We start from the raw sequence: 20,130 nt of genomic DNA on the forward strand, positions 1-20,130 counted from the left end.
GGAGATGTTGCCAAGCCTAGGAATCTGCAAGAGGAATGCTACTGAAAGAATCAAACTGGTCACCTTCAAGCAGGCCAATCAAAATACAAAAAAAATATCAGGTAGTGCTTTGAGATTTGATGAGGTAGGGAGCGAATCCATTGTTAGACTCTCCAAAAGCAGCCACAGTTCTCTTCCAATGGGGGAATCCCTGAAGTACTAATTACATGGAAAGGAGAAAACCAGGTATCAGTGAGACCACTGAGATAACTATTTGCAAACAACAGCGTCCATCTTTCAGGCATATCATTAGCTCTTTAATTTTTAAAATTGTTCTGGGCTTTGCTCACTTATAAGGGATTAAGAGATTGTGAAAATGACATGGTTACGAGTGTATTAATTAATTCATCTCTCTAACCAGCACATACCTCACATTTCTGTGGTAAAAATCCAAAGGTAAATGGATTAAATGGATTAAAATAAGTTTCAAAACCTATGAATAATTAAATTAAAAATAATAAAAGCAGTGTAACAGCAGAAGTACCAGTGAGAACTAGGATAAGGTAAGAATCATCAGGTATAATTACAGTTAAAAGCAGGGGGGTCTCCAGGGCAGGTGTCAAAAAAGTGAAGCTGCCCAGAGTCACTTGCATAGTGAGATGGGTAGTGTATAAATTTGATAAAATAAATAAACAAATAAATAAGTAAGATGCAACCATGTGATGGAAGCCCCAGTTTTTGTCATAGAATCATGGTCACCGCTTTGACTTTTTTGTTCCTCACCCCACTACTGCAGAGAAGGTCCGCCTCCTGGACCCCACCAGACAGAACTCTCTTACCGACGGGGTCCGCAGCATGCCCTCTCTGCACGATCGGGTGGGATGGGCTGATGTAGCAGGGAAGAGGCGGTCCCTCAGGTAGCCTGGTCCCATGCCATGTAGGGCTTTAAAGGTGATAACTTGTTCAAATGGATAAAAAGAACTATAAATTTGTTAATGAAACAACTCAGTTTGAAATGGAACTCTGCAGAAATGATGAACATGTCATTACTAAGATGTATAAAATGTTGTTACAGATGAATCTGGAAGATGAACATGTCAAAGAATGCATGATTAAATGGGCTAAGAACTTTGGATATATTATGCTGGAGCAATAGGTAAATATGTGGACCAAAGGTTTGAAATTTACTTTGAATTATAATTTAAAAGAGAATTTTTATAAAATGATGTTTCATTGGTATTTAACCCCTGATAAGTTGTCAAAAATGTATAATGGTGTAACAAATGTTTGTTGGAAATGTTTACAGGGTGAAGGAACTTTTTATCACCATCTGTGAGAAGGCTAAAAAGCTTTGGGACCAAGTATGTATTACTATTCAAAAGATTCTCAAACTGAACATACCAAAAAAACCAGAACAGTTCCTCTTGGGTTGATGGAGAAGGAGCTAGAGAAACAACATGGGACTTCGCTTTTATACATGATTACAGCTGCAAGACTTTTATATGCACAAGGATGGAAAGATTCAGAAATACCTACAGTGGAAGACTGGACTATTAAATTAATGGACTTGGCTCAAATGGCTAAGTTAACAGCATTGATAAGAGAAAATACTGTTGCTGGATTTATTTCTACTTGGCAACCACTTTTAGACTACTTGCTTGTGTTGGAAAAAAATGAAGCTTTTATTTTGGGTTTTAGTGATTAAATGGCTTGTTTTGATAGAAATAATGTTACAATGGTTTAACTAATGGTAATATTTGTAAATTTATCTATATCTGTACTGGAGAACGGTGGAAGTCACTTTCTGTTTCTGTTTCCATTTGCACTTTCTCATGACTTATGAAGGGAAGACAAAGGCAAAGACAAGAGGAGGAGCTGCAAAAGAGCCCCTTCCCTGCCCCCTTTTCTGTTGCCTGCCATTCTAGCCTCACTGTACGGCCTGGCAGCGACACAAGAGAAGAAGGGGGGCCGGGCTGGGGGATGGGCCAAGGTGACGGGGGTGGGGTGGGTCGGTGGCAGAACCTCTGGTGAAATCAGTCCAACTGGCTCAGGACTTTTCCTGCCTCTTTCCAGGCAAAGTAAAGCAGAACACTCAAAGCCTAGGATATTTCATTCTAAATTAGGCAACGAGATTAGAAAAATTGGTCCTAGTCACTTTCTTCAGAGCATTGAAGACATAACGAGAAACTGCATGATCCACACCCTGTTTGAGTGTGGATGATGAAGTAGGTGTGCTTAAGAGTTATTTTTTCACTCCCCCTCTTTAATATTGCTGATATGGCATATAGCTGAATAATTAAAACAGTATTAAGGGCTTTTGAAGTTCAGAGGCATCAGCTGCAGTCCTGGACTTGCTGGCTATACTTCTGCTTAGAACTGGAATGCTATGGTACAATTTTATTCATTAAATGTTGGGATAAATTTTCATTCATAAACCACAGTTATGCACATCAAATTCTGTTAAATCGGAATTAATAAAAATTGAACGCTTCATTAGATTATTAAGTCCCAATTTTTCAATACAGTTACAGCCAACTCAAAAACTAATATTTTCCCAATTTGCCTGGTCAAACCAATGACCTGTTTATTCATGTAAACCAGGAAAGAAAGCCCAGAGTGTGGTCTGGCCAATCCTGTTGTTTTTTTTTTTAATAGAGAGAATCATAAAATGTATGGGTCGAAAGGTACCCTAAATCCTGCTTGTATTACCGCAACATGCTCTACATGGGGCTGCCCTTGAAGAGTATATTCTGAAGCTTCAACTGGTGCAAAATGTGGCGGGGTGGGCAGTTATGGGTGCCTGTTGTTCGCTACATGTGACACCTCTGCTCCACCAGCTACACTGGCTGCCAGTCTGCTTTTGGGTACAATTCAAGGTGCTGGTGGCTCCCTTTAAAGCCCTTCATGACTCGAGGCTGGGCTATTTATGGGGCCATCTCCCCCCGGTGGTATCTACCCATCCTGTTAGATGCTGCAGAAGAGACATGCTCCAGGTCTCCGTTGCTAAGGAGTGTCAGCTGGCAGGGCCCAGGAGGTGAGCCTTTTCTATCGTAGTGATATAATTCCTCTGGAGATTAGATTAGATTGGCCCCATCCCTGTTGGCCTTCCGTATGGCCTTGAAGGCTTGGCTTTGTGCCTGAGCCTGGGCTCCAGATGCATGATGGAGCCCACCTCCTGGCCATGTTGAAGGCTGGACTGACGTTTTGAAATTTTTCCCTGGTTGCTGTATGTCTTATGTTTTTTCTTTATAGATTTTATGTTTTATGTTAGCTGCCCAGAGTCATGTACTTGAGATGGGCGTCCATGGAAATCTACTAACACACTGGCCCAAGGTCAGCCAGCTGGCTTCGTGCTTAAGGCATGACTAGAACTCACGGTCTCCTGGTTTCTAGCCTGATGCCTTAACCACTACACCAGAATGGCTCACAAACACACACAAACAAATGTAATCTAGTCCAACCTCTGATCTGCTCAGCACTGGGATCCACTCCACCATCCTGGTCAGGTAGGCCCCTGTTTGAAAGCATCCAGTCGGGTTGGGTCTATCACGGCTCTAGGCTGACTCTCCCTCCATCACCACCAGCCTCCTTTCATGCAGAGCCTGAGCCTCCCTGACCTCCTCCCTGCTGGTCCAGGGACTGGGTCCTACTATTTAATTATCAGGCCATTTCCTATGTGCTTCCATGTTCCTTCTTGGCTTGTCACTGAGCATCCCCTTCATCTAGGCAGGCCTCTTAAAGCTTTCCCTGTTTTTCCTCTCCTGGGGACTGTCTGAACCTGGGTTTTCAGGTTCTCCCTTCCCTCTGAGTTCTGTTTATCCTTTAGAAGTTGAGCCATGTATGCTGATGCCTTTTTTCAGAGTCCGTTAATATCTGTCTTCCTCAAAGCACAGCCCTTTTCCCCTGGGAATACCTGTGGGGGCTACCTGAGAGGATAAAGGTGCAGCTTAGTGGCCGATGTTTTCTTTCACAGCTGGCCAGGTTTCCATTTAATGGCTGAACGTGGTATGTGAAAATGCGGAACTCAGGTGGGGCAGCAAGTCTGAAGGACACCGAGTGAGGAGGGTCTGTGGTCCTGCCCTGGCTGCCTTGTATTCAAGACAGTTAAGAGCAAGTGTCATGGTGGTGTGTGGAGTTTTGTGCGACATGCAGGTCCTTGAAGCTTCCTGGGACAGGGTAACCTTGTGTGCTTTATGCAGCCTGAACTGTTTCATGTGCATCATCTGAGTCTTTTGGACAATGACTGGAATAGAACTATCTGCTGCACCTATTAAGTTTTTATTTACTTGCATGTGGTGTGTAAGGAAAAAGCCGTTTGGAAAGGATCAGAAGGCTAACCTCTTAATGGAGTTGTCTGAAATATATTTTCTCAAGGAGCATCTTGTTCTGTAGGACCCTTCTATATTTCGAAATACTGGATTCTTTCATTTGTTCTACAGAATGTTTCCATGGGATTTTTCTTCTGCGCTGTTTTTACACTGATGGATTTCTTATGTATGATTTGTCCCTCCAACTGGCTTTTTACCCATTATTTTGACAGCAGATAATGGAAAAAAACATCACAATTTAATTTCAAATAATATGCACAAATAATGGAAGAAGGAACTGAGTGTAATATTTGAACAGAAGCCCTTTTCTTATTTTGCATAATAAACTGAAGCTGGGTACAAAACCAAACCAATCAATTGAATTAAAATAAGCCTCAAATAGTCCCTGAGCAAGAAATACTGTGCAGCAAAGAAGCCGGAAAAGGTGGAACTTCTCTGGCCAAAAGAGAGGGAGGCAAGCTACAGCAGGCAATGAAAGAAGACACAGATGGCCTCTAGCATCTCAGCAGGCTTGCTGAGCACAGCCTGAATTTCTGAGCACAATCCTAGAAAATATGTAATGCTAAAGGGAGACAGATTCTGTATGGTTGCTTGCAGGAAGACAATATTTTTGGACTCAAGGAAACATTTTGATTTTTAAGAGCCTTTGAAATACCTACAGGACCAATGTGGAGCCCAGGAATATAAGTAGGCAATAGATATCTTATTGGAGACTGGTACTTTGTTTGCAGTATGCCTTAAAAATGCTAAGTCTAATGTCGGCAGGAGCCTGATGGACACCAAGGAATGTATCCCTGCCATGCTTCTTCAGTCAAGTTTCCTTGAGGTAAGTTCAACTCCTGATGACTTCAAGGACACTTCCAAGCAGTCTTTTCAGAAATAATGCAAAGTAGTTGGCCACCAACTTTTTCTGAGAAGCTTTTTCCATTTCCCAGTCTAGCCTTCAGCACTAAGATTCCCTGGAAGTCTCCTCTTCCAAGTACTAACCTGACCTCAACCAAGTGCTGCCACCACCTGAGACATTCCCTGATTCTGATAGGGCTGAATGGAGCTGGGAGTACATAGAAAAGCTTCTTACCTGGCAAAGCTTTTGCCCATTTCACCACATGTACCAGGTGCCTCTCTCCAAGTTCATTCAAACTGGTCAGAAGAGAGCCAAAGGAGTCAGGCTGGTTATTGTCATGCCCTGCACAAACCACACCAGGCTCAATGGCTTCCAGGACATTGAGGAAGATGGGCTGACATTCCAGGCCATCAATATGTGCTATGGGCATTTTTGTGGTTTGCTCCTCAGTGGGGCTGGATGGCCCAGCTGCCTCCCCTTCTTCTTGCATCTTCAGGTTACCCAATTTCTTTAATTTGCGGGCTGAAAGAAAAAAAGGTTTCTAAGAAAACTTTCCACTTACAGGTTGACAGTTTATATGATTAGCGGGCACGTCATCCAAGGAGGAAAAACTTACTGAAGCCTATTTCATACTATTAAGCCATATGAATCTGTTGCTATCACTTACTGATTCTACTCTGGGTCAAGCCACCAGAGCTGTTTAGTGAGCAAGATGGGCAGTGACATATAACTTCAGTGCAGTGCACTATGGACTCCTATGGCCAGTCCAAGGCTGAGAGGCAGCACGGGCAGAATTTTAGTGCGGCTGCCATTCACCAAAGCAGCCATGTAAATAATACTGGAGAAAGGGAATAACTTTGTAAGATTTTTACAATCTCACCCAGACTTTGTATGGGAACACTGAGAGTTCAATCCTCCCATGCAAGATTTCACAATGGAATATTGTGCAGGATTGCTCAAACCTTGTAAGAAATATTTTTAATTTTTACAAAAATTAATGTGTTAGGATTTGAGCAAACCATTTGGGGATGACAGACACCATGGTGCCTGTGGATGCCCCTAAAACGAATGCTCTTCTTCCTGTTGCACTAGGTATGACAAGATGGAATTAAGTTCATCCTGATGCTTCTTGATATTCGGTACTGACTGCTGATGTTCACAATTAAAATTATATGGAGTTTCCCCAGATTCCCAGAGCAGCAGTCTAGCCCTGAATCTGATGCTGCAGGTACATAACGGAGGTTCTTCCATCCTTATGCTTTTATGTTTCTGAACAACTGGATTTCTGACCACTGTTCTTGCAAGCAGAAGAGTGTACTGGATAAATCTCCAGTCTGATTCAAGGTACAGTCTACGTAGCTCTAAATGTAAGGGGTGGCAATCTTTTCATGGGGCAGGGGCCACTATGCTAAACGGCACAAAACAGAAACAGCTAAAACCTTGCAAGATTTTGATGACCAAGATTTTGAATTCTGGCAATGTTTGTCACTTTTTCAAATCAGGTGATCTACTTTTAAAAGTTCAATTTGGAGGTTCCATGGAAGCCATTTGGAGGCATTGTCAGTTCTATTGCTGTTCTCTGTCCTAATGGAAATAATAAAAAACTGGGGAAAGAGAGAGTAGGATAAACCATCATAGAATCAAGGACGGGACATCAAGTCCCCCCCTCCACCCCACCCCCACTCCGTATAGGCCAGCTCTGCTTGAACACGCCCAGTGAAGGGAACCGTCCTAAAGTTTAGTAGTTCTTTCCTAATATTCAAGCAGAGAGTCAGTGTTCATGTAACTAAATCCATTATTCCTGCCTCTGAGTGTGACATTCTATTCTTTTCAAGGCTAAACACTTCCATTTCTTTTAATTTCTTTTTGGAGGCTGACTTTCTGGTCCCCTGATTACCCTTGTTGCCCTTCTTCAATCCTGTTCCAGTTTGTCTGAATCGATCCACTTTTTTCTGATCACACTGCACATTGAGTTATTGTGTACAGTTTAGTAATTTTATTCCTACTATTCAAATGGAGGCAGCCTTTTTTTAAAAAAAATATATCCTATCTCCCTAGGCAACCTGGATGCTATACTGGCTTTGTGGGTTGGCTTCTATTTTGTCACTTCACTGGAATTGCTTGCTGTTGTGTGTCTGGTTTCTCTTAGGACGGTGACTGGCTGTGGGACCCGAATGGTGGCTGCGGAGCTGGCTGTGGGTCAGACCAACAGACACTGCTTCCACAGAAGTACTGCATTCTCAGGGTTCTGCGGGGGTTCCAAATTCTGCAATGCCATGACTCCCTAAATGATAAATGAATTTGTCTGGCCCATGAATGAAGCTAATGATTATACTTGGGCTACAGGGTGGAAAGAAATAAACAGACCACTTTTCATCATTAAACACGTCAAACAAACAAACCTAATGATAGAACCTTGTAATTTTATAAAATAAAAACTGTCCATTGGAAATTAACAATTAAACAACCAGAGCCATATTTTTAATGGGAAGAATGAGCCGGCTTAGTTTTGCAAAATTCCTGAAAGCTAGGTCCTACTTCTGAGAGACCCTCTCTCAGTTCTCATTCCACATTTGTTCTGGACTGACATTTCCTCTTCATAACAGAAACGGTGGGAAACCTCAACTTTGGTCAGCTTGTCCAGGCTAAGGAGGAGCAACTTCCATCCAGCTTTGCACGTTCCGGGCTTTGCTTAGACAAGAGGCCTACTGGCTTGTCCAGGTGACCCAGGGGATGGGTGAGTGTGCACGTGTGTCACAGTTTGAAAAACCCCGCCCTAGAGAATTAAGAAAGACATCTGTCTATGTCCTTGTAGCAATTTTGCTGGTTAAATCCAGCTAGAAATGGGTGGCTGGAGATACACAAGAGGGAGCCCTGTCTGTCAACCCTGTGCCTTGTCTAAGCTCTGCGACTGGACAGGTTGCTGAGTCCTGGATGTTCTACGGAGCTGAAGAGCTCCATTTCCAGGGAGATCTAAGCCGATCCTGTTCCAGCAACCTTCACGTACAGACCTTGCATCATGTTACACAGACTATGAATAAAACCCTGGGAAGTCTGTGATTACGACTCTTCTAATTCTCTGAAACGGACTGTTTCCAGCATTTATTTATTTATTTTCCACTCCCGGGTGTCTGCTTTAATAATTGGCTTGCTCACAACCATAAATTCTGCAGGGCCAGGTTTTGTTATTCTAGACAATAAAATGTTTTTATATCTCCCTGAAACAACACCACCTCCTTCTCAAAAGCCAGCTTGGAAGAAAATAAAATATTTAATTAGAAATAATGGGGAAGAGATAGAGAAGAATCCTGATCGCTTGACTTCAGCAAGAGAAAAATAAAACAGTATCCGTTGTCCTTGGGGGTTCTGGCTCCCTACATTAAATGATACTTATCTGAAACTTCCTTTGGCCATAATTTAAAAAATAAGCCTCCAAACATAAAAATGTCAAATCAAAGAGCATCTCAATAAATCAATTCAAAAGCTGATCTTTAAATAATATGCTTTGGATGATCTACAGTAAGAGCAATTAAGGGAGGCTGCTCTGTAAAAATGGGAACATGGCAATAAAAAATAAAAGTGAGTAACCTTCGAAAAACAAGAGCAAAGCGCAGTTGGACATTCAGCGCATTATTTATGCAGGTTGGGATGGTGAAAGGGAGATGGCTGGACATGATCCCGCAACGTTCTGATAAGTGCACTGGTGGTTTCCCAAGAACATTGCTGCGCCTCTTCCTTAACCTCCAGACAGTTCTGCTTCAAGCTCCACCGTCAGCATAACATGGCCTATCTGTGCTCGGAGACGCAACAGTCGCCTGTTTTGACTAAACGGAGCGGTGGCCAGGAGGCAGGCAGGGAGCAATGAAGCCAAGTGTTCGGAAAGCTCTAACATTCCAGACGCTGCCATGCACGGCCTTTTCTGAGAGAAGCTACGACTTCAGTAAACACACAGAAGTCAATTGCGTGTCTTAATTATATCTTGAACAATTAATAATAAGAAAAAAGGGGGAAAAAAGATACAAATTTTAAACCTTATGGCAGTCCAGCCCAGTTCTGGTGACCTAAATGTCTGGCAACTGCAACTTCAGGAATTCCCAGCTAACGGGACTGCTGGAAATGCTGGGAGTTACTGATACATCACACCTTGAGAGCTCCCGTTTGGCAAAAGCTGCCTTAGATACTATATGTAGGAAACATGCATTGCTAATGGTATCTCACGCCATACTTTGTTTCCATTCATAATCAGAATATGCAGGTTTGTGTAATCATCTCTAACCACAATTAGAGGAATTAATATTTTTCTACTCTCCCAGACCTTTTGAGAATTTTAATTTTATTGCTCAAACACTTATTCCATTTGGTTCGAAATGTGCAATTCAATAATTTTCTCTCTGCTATACTATTCACACTAGCATGGTTGCATAGCACCATCTTCTTCCTAATGTGTTATTTTAAAAATGGCAAGCTTTCTGGTAATCTTTCTGAAAGCTTTCTACACATCTTCTCCTAAATTGTTGTAGTTATAACACCTGCATAACAACTGTTAATTGTCCAAGATTTAAAAAAAAAAAAATTAGCTTGCAGGCTTTATACTTCAAATACTTTGAAAAGCATTCAACTTTCAGTTGTGTACCTTAAGCTCACATACTTTTTGGGGGTGTGGGGGGGGGACAGCCTGGAGCAAGAGAAATACTAGTGGACATTGACGCCAATGTCTGTACTGCTGCAAAACCCAACAGAAACAGAAAAACCACATTTGCTTATAGCAGAATTCATGGCAAAATTCTGCTTCACCCTCAAATATGAAAAAAAGGTTTTCTCCAGGCTGCATGTGGGTAAAAACAGTTTTAAAGCATTCCTAAAAGTGCTTTGCTACAAGCTTGAGGAGCCGCTGTGCAGGTCCAGCTTGTGTTTCCTCTCAACACCCAAGAGGTCGTTAGTGGAACACAAGACAAAACAGTCCAGGGTTTGGACAAACAGGTCGCGATACCCACCATAGCCCCTGCCCCTCCCATCAGCCCAGCTGCTCCCAAGTGAGGGATTCCACTTTTTTGAAACAAGTCCTGGATTCCTGCTGGTAACTATCGTAGCTTGGATTATGGATGGGAAAAGACAAGACGCACCTTGTTTCCCCAAGAGGAGAATGCTGTTATGCTGAAAGTGAGAGATCAGCTTAACAACAAAATGGTTATGCAAGTAAGTGTCTTTGTGTGTGGTGGTGGGCTGAAGTAAGGGGTATTGAATGCTTGGGTTATTGTTAGAAACAATGGGGCGGGGAGTGACTATTGGCACAATTCACATGCTGCCCCCCCATCTGCCTGTGGAAATACAAAACGTGCTACAGGCTGAAAAACAATGGTAGTTGGATACGTTCACATTTGTCCTGCAGGAATAGCCATCCAGCATATTGCCCAATGCAGCTTGAAACTGGGTCATCAGCACCCTGGGCAGGGGAGTATGGCAGGTCAGGAATGAAGAACACTTGCAAAAGCTCTTGTTGGCATCTAAGACCAGCTGGAAGACAGCTTCTTAGGCTGAGGCTGAAGCCCAGTAAATAGGCGGGCACAACGGCCATAAAAATGGAACGCTGCTCCTGCGGAAAGGGAGAAGGCCCTCGTTCATGCTGAGTGTCTTTTAAATCACAACACCAAAGGCAGGGATGGGCAGACCCACAAAAGAGCATCCTTGATTTTGAACTGGCATGCTAAATACCAGAGGATCCTCTGATGACCATTGTGAAGGCTGCTGGGCCTGGCACCCATGTCTGAAATGAAGGGCAGCTTTGAGGTGGCTGAGAACACACAGCTCCATTCAAAACGGCAGTGTTTACAGCATTATGCCTATACTGTTCAACTGGACAAACTGAGAATGTCAGCCCATCATGGCTGGCCAGTTTCACAGAGACACCCCTGGAACCCCACGACGGAAGTCACATAAACAAGAAATATCCAAGGGAAACAGAATGGAACCAGATCAGAATGGACATTTCTGAACAGTCCCCCTGCCCTTTCCCTGGATGCCTGGATGGCCTATAAACAGATGCTCAGTGTTCAACTGAGGAATATTTGAACTTACAACTTCCAGGGATGCAGCCAGGAATTCAAATGGCTTGGATGTTGGGAAAGATGAAAAGCATACCCTAACCTCATCCAAAAATGTCAGCTCTCCCCTGTTTATAATTTATTTATTTAGAGCCTACCCTTGCCAATAATTGCAGTTATTTGGGTGATAGAACATTTTTGAACAGCTGCGTTAGGGGGAAGGATGGTTTTCTCCTTTTCCCTTCTGGCGAGAAACTGCAGTGCCCAGAATTTTTATTTGTCCAGAAACAGCCATGAAAGGCTCAGGAGACCTGCCAGGCCCAGTATGCCACCTCAGGATCAAAGAAATTGGAGGGGAAGGCTTAGCAAACAGCTTCTAGCCTAGGAAATGACACGGCTGCTGAAAGCTGCTGCTGCGGTTTAGCAGGTATTCTTCATCACTCTAACTCCAGGCTGAAAAGTGGCTAAAACAATCAGATTCTTTGAGCTGGGCTATTGCTGGTGAGCTACTGCATCTTTAGAACTGGGCTGAAGGATGGGAAACTTGAGACAGGTTGATCATATTTGCTGAGCCAACTATTGGCTTCCTTAACAGAGACCTACCACTGCTTCCTTCAGGGTTTCTTCACAAAGGAACACTTTCCACCTATGAAATCAAGCTCAGGTTTTGGGAGGACCTGAGTATGTTGCCATCTGGCATCCCAAGTCTTGTTGCCCTGGACAACCCGCCCCATCTGCCTTCTGGTGCTCTCCTTGGCAGTTAGCAAACCCTTTTCTTCTCCTTGTTGATAGTACCTGCCCATGACAATTGACCTCCTGTTATTGCCTGCCCCCTATCTAGCCTATGAGTTCTGACTTTTAGCTCCAATGGCACCACAAAATCCAGCACCTGAAAAACTTAATGGACAAGAAGGGCAACAGAAGAAGAACAAGGGTGGTTTCATACCTCCAAGTAGATCACCAGCATCCTTGGTGAATACTAGCTAAAAAGACTCCACAAGGCCGGACATTTCTTTCTGATGCTGAGAAAGCCAGGGCCTCTAGGTCCAAGTAAATTCATTCACAAACTCCAAACTGGCCTTGGAGGGATCTCTACTGGACCAATATTAAGCAGCACTGGAACCAATCAGAAGACCTCAATGGGTTTGGATTAAGCAAATGCAAGGGTGGCAGAGAAGTAAAATTATTTGCTGTGTTCCCTGCCAGAGTTAGGTATGAAGAACAGCATTTGTTGGTTGTATTTCTTGCACATTTTCTGCCATCTGTCTTCTAGTTGTAGATTTTGTCATTTCACCATACTCTGCTTTTCAGCTAGTTATTTTTCCATTTAATATGTTGGCAACTTTGACAACCTTTATTACATGGTAAAGTAAAAAAAGGTGGGATACAAAACTTAAAACAAAGTTGGTTGCTTCTGAAATACTTTTTATGTAAGATCCCTTATCCCTGAGTATGAGAGCTTTGGGGTTGGTTTGGTGGGATGTTGGTGGGGCAGAGGACTCTTGGGCTTTTGTGTGTGTGCATGTCTTTGAATCAGTTTTTGACTCCTGGTGACTGCCTGGACTAATCTCTGCAGTTTCCTTGCTCTAGGTGGGGCATTTCTTTGACAATAGCCTCGTGTTTGTGTTGAGGCTTCACAAGAGGCTTCAGAGAAAGAAAGAGCTATGACCACAAAGTCAGGACCAAAGAGTTGGCTGTGCTGATTTTAGCCCAGAGTTTACCAGCATTAACCATTATTGCTTGATTGCATGGCTGGCCCACCCACCAGGTTTGAATGATGCAAGTCTAAGGTCAAGGTTTTATTCCTCTGGTTTTTAGCGGAGTACAGCTCTTGACAACTAGTGGATCAGATCAATAATGAACTGCATCAACAATAAAAGATACTGTGCTGGTCAGAACACCAAACCGGTCTTTTCCTTCTCCCCCACTTAAGTAGACTCCCCTTTTCTTATCAAATGGGGCACTACAAGTGCCTGGTGTTAGTGAAGAGTTAATAGTAAATATCCAACCACTTAACATTTTTGCATCTTTCTGTGGGGTCAAGACAGAAACAGCTTGGGGAGGGATTCAATAGGGGAGGATGGTGGGCACTAATTCACAGCACACATTTTCACAATTACTTTTAAGCTAACATTAAAAGGAAAGATAAAACAGGCCAGGCAGAAAAGGTTAAAGTGACCTAGAATGGACACACATACACATAGAGCATTTATTTGCTTGACCCAAGTAAGCACGTGACCTTGGGAAGGACTGAGTTTTACTTGTAACATTCAGCTAAACAGATTTTCTTTCTAAAAGGGAACCCTTTCAGCTTGGTCAAAACATAGCCAAGCAGGAGATCTGTTTGGCAGTTAAACTCTCAGGGAAACCATCAGCCTCTCTGATCTGACACCCATCGGCATGGCCCACCCTATTCCAAACTTGGCACAGGCTGCTCTTGGGAGTTTGTGGCCTTGGTTCCAGTGTGCCTCTGTTCATATGTTACAGAGTTGAATAGGCATCAACAGTACAGCTGGGATCTCCAGGGCTCGGTCTTTTAAAAAAGATGTAAATGCAAAGGAGCCGGCTTATATAGAACCTTTGGACTGGGCCAAAGAGTTATTTGGGCATTTTTTCAGGGCAGTGACCTAAGGACTGCATGAATTTCCTTCCCCTGTGTTGCACTTGGCACAGAAAAGTCTTATTCTGCAGCTCATAGCTTTCTTGTCAATATTGTGAAAGCAACATTAAGAGGCTTTGTGGGTGATCACAGTCTTGCTTAAGGAGACTCGTGAACATTCTGAAGCAATTAGGGATTCTTGTTCGTCATTCCCATCCTATAGTTTGCCATACAGGTTCAGAGCAAAAATCTACATGCAGTCCAACCTTGCATCTGTCTTCTCATCAGCAAGATCCACTGAGCTCAACAGGACTCACTTTAGCACTTTGTCTTACAGGACAGACCCTGGGAAGCAACCTTGCAGATCCTTTGTTTCCCCACAGCTCCTCTAACCTGGGGGCTCACTATTTTAGTTGGAAGAATAGCTTGGCACATCTTGTGAAGATGAAGTGGTGGCCTACTCAGCTGTTTGTAGAAAGAGAGGGATCCAGGTGCCCCCAGCTGGGTTGGGATTATAACTCTCAAAATTTGCAATAGGTACTTTCTGCACATTTGGAAGGCAACAGGTGGGAAAGGCTGCAATGGTTTTATTTACCCTATTCAGAAAGGTATATACATCCTTCATTTCTTTCCAAAGCAGGCTAAACTAGGGAGTTATGACTTGACCAGTGCTTTATCAACACCATCAAAGCTGAGCCTGGCTCCCAGTATTGCTGCTGCTGCTGCCCTCTTTGGGAGCACATGGAGCTTGGCTGTGAAACTAAGCCCAACAGAGCCCAACCATGAGCCCGAGACTGTGCCACGCTTGTACTCTCTGCTGCCTCTCTTCAGGGTGAGGAGGTGGGATGTGAGGTGCATCACCTGGTTGCTGTTCCGTGCTTGAGAAAGCCAAATGTTTTCTGCATCAAAAAGCAGGCAACCTTAAGCCTTGACAATTCTGCCTTGTTTTTTAAAAGGAGGCTTAAGCTACAGGCTAAGAATTAAAAAAAACACACCTCTGGACATACTGTATACTCAACCCAGCAGTTTGTGACAGAAACAGAATGAAGCTCTCCTTAAAATACACACAAAGTTTCTCCTGAGTTTTTCCCCAGCAATTTTTTTTTTGGGGGGGGGGATATTTTTAATTTTTTTTTTTACTATTGCTAGTTTCTGCAAGTCAGATAATTCAGATTTCCAGGGGAGGCATGGTGAACTAAGCACATCTTTAAAAGAGCAGAGACGATGACCGTGGCAAAGACTGAAGAACCAGAGAGTAGACCAATTCTTCAGAACCCCTCTGGACAAGGAGAGGATGGGATTACCCACGTGTGCTCCAGGTGACTGCTCCTCACAAGGAGAGCACAGGACAGTGGCCTCCCAGGGATTTGAGCACCAGGAGACGAAGGGAACAAGCCATTATACTCATAACTGTGGCAGAGCCTTTTAAAGGACACTGGGTTCACTCACTCACTTTCTAATCACTTTCAGAAACTGCCGATTTAACTATCTTAAGGCTATCAGAGACCTTTGGAATGACAAGTTTGAAAAGCTACCTGGTGAGTTTACCTTCGTTCTTGAACAAAAATTAACCATAGGTTTAAGAATTTAAAGAATTGGAAATAAATGGCAAAAAGCTAAATAAGACGTTAATCTAAGAAATTTATAAACAAATTAAGAATCCAGGCAGAAAAGGAAAAGAAAAAAACGAAGTGTAAACTTGCCTTTGGTTACTGGTTAGGACAGGGACTTACAAAATGACACAAAACGTGTCATTCGTAAGGTTTGAAATACTCCAGGAAATTTTCCAAGAATGGGGCCAGAAATTAGTAGCTGCAATGCCAGCAATGATGTCTGCTTCTATGGATAGGCGATGTGCAAAAGATGTGAATGAAGGAATGACAGATGCGGAACAAATTTTGCATGATGTAGAAATTCTACTATCCAGAAATACTGGATAATAAAAAAAAGTGGATTATTAAACAGAGAAGGCAGCTAAAGTGGAAACACAAATGACAAGCCAAGAGAATGACCCAAATAAGGATTTTCTACTGGATATACAAAAGAAGCTGGTTAAGGCTTTGAAAATCAAAGTGGAAACACAAATGATAAACCAAGAGAATGACCTGCATAGTGACTTTTCACTGGATTTACAAAAGAGGTTTGCTAAAGCCTAGAAGAAGCCATTGTATTTGCTTTTACTATTGTAATTAAAATGTACATGTGTACGTGTGTGTGTGTGTGTGTGTACACGTACACACTCACTCACTCACTCACTCACTACTCACTCACTAGTAGCGGCTGGATAGCGTAGTGGTTAGAAGGCCGCCTTTGGAGCAGGAGACTGGGGTTCAAATCCCGGCTGTACCTACCTTATCAGTAGGGGTCCTTGGGCAAAGACCCCCTAACGCTTCACCTGCCTACCTCAAATATGAGAGTGACATGAACTAAGAGTCATGCCGGCTCGGATGTCGCCCAAATTAACAAGGTCCGCGTCAGAACAGGCACTAAGCACCCGATCCACAGAAGCAGGGGTCCACCACGCTAGGCAGGACCAAGGTGCAGAGAGACCTCAGAGACAGTCCAACACATAGATGCAGGCAAGAACAGCAGACACTGAACGGCACAACCAAGTAGCTGGCACTGTGTACAGGAACATCTGCACAGTGTATGGGCTGGACCCTCCCAAGTCCAGTTGGGAGATTCCACAGAAGGTTGTGGAGAATGACAGGGCTAAGATCCTGTGGGACTTCCAGGTCCAGACAGGCAGGCAGGCACTGGCTAATCAACCGGATATCGTGGAAGTAGACAAGGACCAGAAGACAGTGTGGTGATAGATGTAGCAGTGCCAAGTGACAGCAACATCAGGGAGGAGGAGGAGGAGAAGCTGGGGAAGTCCCAGGGCCTGAAGGAGGAACTAGAGAGGAGTGGAAAGTGAAGGCCAAAGGGGTCCCGGTGGTGGTAGGGGCACTTGGGGCTGTGACCCCCAAGCTGAGAGAGGGGCTCCAACAGATCCCAGGAACAACACCAGAGCTCTCTGCCCAGAAGAGTGCAGTGCTAGGAATAGCTAAGATATTCGCAGAACCCTCAAACTCCCTCGTCTCTGGTAGAGGACCTGAACTTGAGAAAGACACATACCACCCATATGGGTGAGAAGGGAATTTTTTTTTATATAGCTAGCCGTTCAATAGTGTCCAATCCTTGGTGATTGCTTGGACAAGTCTTGCAGTTTTCTTGGCAAGATTTCAGAAGTGGTTTGCCATTGCCTGCTTCCTAGGGCTGAGAAACAGTGACTGGCCCAGGTCACCCAGCTGGCTTTGTGCCTAAGGAGGGACTAGAACTCACGGCATCCTGGTTTCTAGCTCAGTGCCTTAACCACTAGACCAACTGGTGCATGCATGAATTCTCTCTCTCCATCCATACATACATCCATACATACATACATACATACTGTGTGTGTATATATATTATTTTGTTCATGTGTGCAGACATGTAAGTATAATGTGCATGTCTGAATAAAGGTATCAAATTTTATGAATATTGTATGAGCTACTTTAGAGAGTCAAAGAATACAAATCCACCCATCCCATTTCTGACAACCCAGTGCTGAATCTCAAAGACGTGTGCAAATTGAGATGCCCATTTTTTTCACTCTGCTATGTGTCTGCCTGCTTCTGCTTGCTGGCCAAAGATGCTCCCCTTTAGCAGTGCCCTCTGCCAACTCTGAACTAGAGGGGAATATTTCTGCTTTGTAAATGCATCTAGTTTGATTAAATATCTAACAGAGACAATAACATCACAGTCTCCAACACTGTTTTATGTTCACTTTGTAGTGCTATTTACTTGCAATTCAAAACAGTTGATTGTTCTACATAGCCCATTAATTTGAACACCTGATGATGTTTTCCACCTTAACATGCTTGACATGTACAGAACCATCTGTTGGGGCCGGGATGTCACCTGTGCAGGCAGGCTCTCACCTGGCAGACAGGGTAGTCAAATTGCACAGCTGACCTTGTGAGTCTATCCAGGAGTGGGCTGGGAATGCCAAGTACCTCTATTGCTCTGACCAGCCTTTCCTTTCCTTCTTTATTTTTCAGATGCCCTATGTGAGAATAACTTCTTCTCCACTACCAGGCTTTGTAAAAGGCATCGCCGCTTTGTTAGAGAAACAATGCAGCTGAGCTATGGAGCAACTGCTCTACCAGGCTTGGCAAGCATGAGGAAGACAGACTTACAGGCTAAGGAACCAAGTAATCCTTCTCAACTCAAAGCCAGCCCAGTAGATTTATTTTTTATTCTCTAGCTCCTTGAAATATATCAAGGAGCTCCACCAACCTCTAGTATTTTCTAGCTGCGCAATGAAGAGCATGTGAAAGTTTGCACTAGCAGTATGTCAACTGGCTCCTGCGACTTGTTGCAGGCTGAGTTCACTGCCACTGCATGACCAATTGTCAAACTGGCAACTCACCTTCACCAGCACCTCTCACTATGGGCACCTTCAGTCCCCCTGAGATATATTCCCATGGCATTATAAAATGATGTATTGTTGGTATCTGTCACCAGAGAAATTGCCTAGGATGCATAAAGGTACTTCGGAACTTTGTTGGAAATATGAACAACATTTTACCATGTTTGGTGGACATGTAAAAAGGCTAAAATTTTTTGGATACAAATACATATGTTAATCCAGAAGATTTTAAAGGTTAAAGTACAACCTTTACAATTGAAACCATAGACTTTCCTTTTGGGATGAATGGACAGGCAGTTAAAAAAAAGTCATGGAACTTTGTTTTTATATGCTCAAAAGACTATTATATGCTCAGTAATGAAAAGCTTCAGTGCTACCCACAATGGAGGAATGGCTGGTGAAGGATGATGGAACTTGCGAAGATGGCCAAATTAACTTCTTTGATTAGAGAAAAAACAATATCTACGTACGTTTATGATTGACTGGAAATCACTTACAGACTTTTTGCATGAAACAGAACAAAAGGCAGGTATGATTTGTGGTTTTGACGATTAGGAAAAAAACCCTGGATAATAGAAAAAAGTGAGCTTTTTGTGTAATCATAGTTAATTTTCTAATTGTGCTTTTATTTGCTGCAGAAGAAATTGGAAGCTGCTTCTTTCTCTTTCTTTTTGTTCCTTCTTTTTGCACTTTTTCTTTTTTCTTTCTTTTTCTCTCTTTGTTCTTTCTATTCTTTATTAGTTTGTGTTAGTTTTTATGTTCTTTGTAAAACTTTTAATAAAATTTATGTATAAAAAAAGATATATTCCCATGGCACATCAAATGGAAAAGACAGAGCTGTTGTGGATGATTAATCAGGAGTTACTCTGAATATAACAAGCAGAAAAGAGCTCTTTTTAGGCCTATCAAGACTAAACAATGATTATCCACTGAAGATAAGCAACAGCCCCAAAGCAATTTCAGGAAGGCAAGATTTTTTAAAAATAGGTAATAAATGTAAAAAATCTAAACTCTTGCACAAATACATTTTCAAGATGGAACATTCTTGCTCATACCATATCCACCTCAATTTGGGGAATGGAGAAAATAATGTTTTATTAATCTTGCTGTATTAACAAGGTTCAGTTAGAAACCATTATACATTCACACACACCCATAAATCCTTGGGGTTAAGTGGCTTATGGGTCTGCACAATCTCAGAGTTCTACCAGCCATGCCTATCCTGAAAGTCCCTGGATATTGCCTTTAGTCTGACATTGTGACTAGTGATAAAGGGCTGGAGAAGAAAAGTACCCAAGAAATGCTGCCAATGCTAAACTGAATCAAAGTTGGTCTAGGGAGCATTTCTGGTCAGTGCCAGATGGAGGAAGCCAAAAAGTCAACATACATCAAGATACATCAAGATTCGTAAATGCATAAACAAACAGCTTCACCATTCTTGTCAATGAGGCAACTCTCAGGGCAGAAACAAACGTCTGCTCTCGTAAGGGAAGATCTATGGGAGCAGTCACAGTGCGCACTAAGTTCGACAAGTGGCATATCTGTTTGTCTAATCAATAACATCATCAAAGTAAACAAAACCCACATGGTGCTGATGTCACCAGGTCATGACCCTAACAAGATACGAGGTGCATATCCCTCCACACGTGATACAGACATCGCCAGGTCACGACCCTGACTGGATATGACCTCCCCACAGGATGCTGGAGTCACAAGGTCATGACCCCTACTGGACATGGCGTGGCCAACCTAATCCCAGCAAGAAATGGATGACAGGTAGCCCTGGATGGCGTAATTAGCTAACCCATCCTAGCCCCACGAGTGGAATTGTACGATTAGCTGAATCCAGGCTGCGCTGTATTTGGGAAGCAAACCCTATTTGTGCATTG

General features: G+C 43.0%; 1 protein-coding gene across 1 annotated transcript in view; it reads right to left on the reverse strand.

The window, feature by feature from the left end:
- Positions 1-20,130, reverse strand: part of AR (androgen receptor) — a 150,704-nt gene that overhangs the window by 19,172 nt on the left and 111,402 nt on the right. The window contains exon 4 of the mRNA XM_063313731.1: positions 5,386-5,673. Coding sequence (XP_063169801.1) covers positions 5,386-5,673 — 288 coding nt within the window. The remainder of the gene's footprint in view (positions 1-5,385; positions 5,674-20,130) is intronic.

The sequence above is a fragment of the Candoia aspera genome, chromosome 12 (genome assembly GCF_035149785.1).
Source record: "Candoia aspera isolate rCanAsp1 chromosome 12, rCanAsp1.hap2, whole genome shotgun sequence".
NCBI lineage: Eukaryota > Metazoa > Chordata > Lepidosauria > Squamata > Boidae > Candoia > Candoia aspera.